At 36.2% G+C, this 5,000-nt stretch overlaps 1 protein-coding gene across 1 annotated transcript in view; it reads left to right on the top strand.

The window, feature by feature from the left end:
* Positions 1–5,000, top strand: part of LOC136826379 (uncharacterized) — a 13,773-nt gene that overhangs the window by 271 nt on the left and 8,502 nt on the right. The window contains exons 2-3 of the mRNA XM_067083638.1: positions 3,256–3,409; positions 4,997–5,000. The exon at positions 4,997–5,000 is cut by the window's right edge and continues 113 nt beyond it. Of these exons, the coding sequence (XP_066939739.1) occupies positions 3,256–3,409; positions 4,997–5,000 (158 nt within the window). The remainder of the gene's footprint in view (positions 1–3,255; positions 3,410–4,996) is intronic.

Below are 5,000 nucleotides of genomic sequence, written 5' to 3'. Positions count from 1 at the left end.
TACATACATATGTATGTGGCTGCGCAAGTGATTTTTAAACTTTGCTGATCAAGTACAGCACCTTCCACACAGCATATTCTCTCCCTCTTTCCTAATCGATGGTGGTAGTTTCAACCAGTATCTTCTCAGAAGCCCAGACACTTTGGAAATCCATACTTCAAGATGTTAACAGTGTCATACATGGAAAACCCCTTTTCACTGTAGTTTACTTGTGAATGATCTTTGAACGATAATTAACCAAAGATGCCAGATCTCTCCAGTTCGCAGGGCGTAATAGAAACACCCGCATAATCGCTCGGCATTTGTCACGTTGAGTTCATAGAGAATCCTTACTGCGTCGTTATCTGGACTTGAATGACTTCACTTGTAAGGTGTGCTTACGTGTTCACAGATCACATCAGTGGGTCTATTGAATTAAGGTTCCTCGTGTGGAAAGCCCGGACAAAGGTTAGGAATACTGGGCCGGATGATGGGAATAGAAGTAACAGGAGATACTTAACGCAGCACTCGATCATGAGTCACGATCTCGTTTTGTTGATTAAGCGATGCGCGGTAGATTCTACGGAAAGGAACTGGGAGAGTTCATTTGATGCAATTTGCACAGGCCATTTTTTGAATGAATATTTTGCAGATTATCCTTAAGATCGATGAATGGACTTGTAAATTAATTGTTTTTAAAATAAGAAACAATTCACCTAAGCCTTGGCATCTAAAATCAGCGCATTAAGTTTGAAGAATCAAAAAACGATTACAGAAGAAAAGGAGCCTTGTCAGCTCTTGTCTCCTCCGATGTACTTCACTGCCCTCAGCAAAACTACAAAATCATGCAATGACGTCCACGAACTCATCGTGTTTCCTACTCTGCTTAATTTTACATTTGGCTGCTTCACAAGATTTAAAGGCGTAGGCCAGTTAAGAACCGATATAATAGAGCCTTCTTGACTTTGTTTGTGTCCAGTCCGAGTTATTCCTTCACGGAAGTCACTTTGAGTGTCCTAACAAAATCAGTTTTTTTCGGCTCTAGAGTCGATCTACACATCGAGACCACAGAAGACGCATGGCACTATTTAGAGAGATCTTTTGCTTTGCTTTTCTCGTTCTGGGATTCATTTTCAAGGCAGGTATGTCGTCATATTTGGTACCGTTCTTTATTTCTTAGTGATTTATAGAAGTGAACATAGCAAAAGAAAGGTTTTGAAAATATAGAGAGGAGAGAACATTGACCACTATCTCTAGCATTGCTCTGAAAGCAGATATAACTTTGATACTCATTTCATCCCAAGAAAATAAAAAATTATAACCTTTGCTCTCCTAACAAGTATCAACTAGTCTATCCAAATGTTTGAATGATATATACATATATATATATATATATATATATATATATATATATATATATATATATATATATGTATATGTATATATATATATATATATATATATATATATATATATATATATATACTGTATGTATATATATATGTGCATATATATACATAAGTATATATGTACACACATATATATATATATATATATATATATATATATATATATATATATATATATATATATATATATATATAAATGCCCTCTTAGCTTCTCAATTCTTCGCCCTTTTTGGATACGCTTGTCACTAAAAGCCTTAAGATCCAAGTGCAAGAAACTGAAGTGGTTGTGATGTTCAGTAGCGGGAAACGAACCCGTGTCACAATAATCGCAAGGAGGTCACGTTGCCGACCTGACTACAAGAAGGATAAAAGTCTATTGCTGGACATCTCAACCACTTCAATTTCTTGCACTAGGATCTTAAAGCTTTATAGTGACAAGCGTATCAAAAAGAATTCGAGAAGATTAAGAGGCATTATAACTATTACAATTACACACACACACACACACACACATATATATATATATATATATATATATATATATATATATATATATATATATATATATATATATATGTATATATATATATATATATATATATATATATATATATATATATATATATATATATATATTGTATATAGTTTGAGTAAAGAATAATGGCGTTAACGTAGAGAGAGAGAGAGAGAGAGAGAGAGAGAGAGAGAGAAATAATACACTTATAACCAATTTCAGGCGGGGAAGACCATCCATGCGACGGAATCACGGGTGATATCAATAACTGGTGAGTAACAAACTAAGTCTTCATTTAATCGTCTGTAATTATTCTTACTTTAGAATTCAATGTTCATATTTTACATTCTCGTTTCACTTAAAATACAGATGATAAATATCAGCTGTTTAGCTGTATCTTCAGGACTTAAAAAGTGAAATTTGGTTGTGCTTAAAATAAGCCTTTTATTTTCTTGTACTTTATCCCTTTCTATAATTGCACTTTATCCCTTTCTATAATTGCACTTTATCCCTTTCTATAATTGCCTAGCTTCTTTGTCTTGTTAAACTAAACAAAGTTTCACGAAGTTTGTGTGCCTTAAGCGCTTGCATTCAACAAAAGCGATGTCACGGAATTTTTCATGAACAAACACCGCGAAAAGCTGATGTAAAGAAGTTACTTCTGACGCAAAATAAGATTTTCTTTTTCTTTGCTGCTTCTGAAGTGAAAATTTGCTGACACGCTGGCCATGTTATGGAATGGAATGTTATGCTACCAAATGATCTTATTATATTTCACTCCATCCAGTATGGGCCTAGTGTCGTCGGTGCAGCTCATGAGTTGTGCACCATAGGCATTACTAAGGGGTGTTTACATGATCCCTTCCGCCCCTAGTTGCACCCATTTTTCAGCCTTTTACTTTATCTTCTTTCCCACTTCCTTACCTCACACTTGCTGTCCAGCACCTCTATTACCTTTTAGTGCAACTGCGGGTTTTCTCTTAGTTCCACCTTTAGATCCTTGTGCTTTATTTCCTTTATTTTCTAACCACTGCAACTTCCCCCTTTCACTCTCTTGAGTGTTGAATGGCGGAAAGTGCCACAGTACTTGACTTGACAACCAAAATTTCTTAAAATCATCAAATCACATCTGACTACATGCTGAACACCTCATGCCATAATATGAATATAAATAGCATTAGCTATCGTAATGCACTTAACATTTCCAATTCAGTAAAGTGAGTCTCGGCTGGTATAAAGGGCAAAGAAGTCCGAAAAGAGGACGTCCCAAAAAACAATGTTGTAACACGAGACGAAATCAAATACTCAGTTCTGTGCTGGATTTTTCTAATCATTGACGCTTCACTCGATTAGGATTCGATCAGCGAGGAGGAAGGACGTTGTCGTGATAGGAGGTGGCGTCGCTGGTCTCACGGCTGCCAAAACCCTCATACAGAATCAAGCGGGCGATGTGCTTCTCTTAGAGCCCAGGATTATTTGGGAGGGCGCGTCAAGACTCTCAGAGCAGGTAAGGAAAAAAAACCGCGTGGAATATTATCAAGTTAATAAACAAAAAGACGAAGGAATTCTGTTTGTGAATCTCCTGAAATGTTGCGTTCATGAATGGGAATTAAAACATAAACAAGTAAAAAATGCGCCGAAGTTTCTTCGGCGCAATCGATTTTTCTTTACAGCGTATAATCAAGGCCAGCGAAAATAGATCTATCTTTCGGTGGTCTCGGTATAATGCTGCATGAGCCACGGCCCATGAAACTTTAGCTATGACCCGGTGGTGGCCAGTCCTATGTCACTGCCAGACACACGGTTATGGCTAACTTTATCCTTAAACAAAATAAAAACTATTGAGACTAGAATGTTGCAATTTGGTATGTTTGATGATTGGATGGTGGATGGTCAACATACCAATTTGCAGCCCTCTAGCCCCAGTAGTTTTGAAGACCTGAGGGCGGACAGAAAAAGTTTGGACAGAAAAAGTGCGGACGGACAGACAAAGCCATCTCAATAGTTTTCTTTAACAGAAAACTAAAACAGTGCTCAAATTGTGGTCAACATATCTCTTTATAAAATCTTATATAAACCAGCGATACCCGCACAGTAATTTAGTCCAAGAATACGAGTAAATCTATTTCAGTAAGAGTTTCAGATTTATACGACATCTTTGATTTATGATTCGCAATGGAAATGATATGGTTCTTAATGCACAAACTGCTGCGTAGAGCTGGACAATAAAGAGCAATTTATTATTGGCCAGCGGGAAGGCCGGAGCATTACGGGTGGGGGCAGGAATGCTTTTAACATCCACATTAATTCATGACACTGAAGGGCGACCTATTTTCGTGGGGTTTGTTGATGGGCCATTCCTCGTCGTTGCCAATAGTTTTCCTGTGAAAATGAAATGTAATTCTATACCATTAAAAGCAAGGTACTATTTCGTAAATGGCAAATAACAGTAAATTAATTCCCCGATCAATTTGACTGTTTAGTTCCAAATACTGAAGCCTCGTGATCGTGTGAAATAGTGTCACGTTGTTCTCATGAAAAGAAATTCATTTACTGTTCATGGACTACATTACTTTCTTGGTGTCTCTGTCTTCAGAAACAGGAAGGTTACAGATGAAAAGATAGGATATCGACAGCAAGCGAGTAATAAGAAAGACCCTACTCAATCAACAATATATGTTTAATAAACAAACTCCTTAATGTTAAATAAATGTTAAAGATTCTGCGATCGTATAGAACGGTAAATTTTGCCAGACAATAGCTATATTCAACTATGTTTTACTGTTATTCCCTTAAAGTTATTAAGATACATAAAAGATAAGAATTCTGCGATAGTATAAAACAATATATTCATATATATAACAGCTATTTTCAAATATGTTTTACTGCTATTCTGTTAAACCTATTAGAATGCATTTAAGATAACGATTCTGCGATCGTTTAAAACAATAAGTTTGGCCTGCAATAGCTATATTTAACTATGTATTATCGTTATTCCCTCAAACTTCTAACTGTTATGGCACAAGAAATTTATTGTGGAATACATCCTAATTTTTTCTTCTTCCTCGCCTCCTGTACATGACGACTGGACCAGGACC

The sequence above is a fragment of the Macrobrachium rosenbergii genome, chromosome 40 (genome assembly GCF_040412425.1).
Source record: "Macrobrachium rosenbergii isolate ZJJX-2024 chromosome 40, ASM4041242v1, whole genome shotgun sequence".
NCBI classification, from domain to species: Eukaryota; Metazoa; Arthropoda; class Malacostraca; order Decapoda; family Palaemonidae; genus Macrobrachium; species Macrobrachium rosenbergii.
Note: the sequence above shows the minus strand (reverse complement) of the source record. Positions and strands in the feature narration are given on the sequence as shown.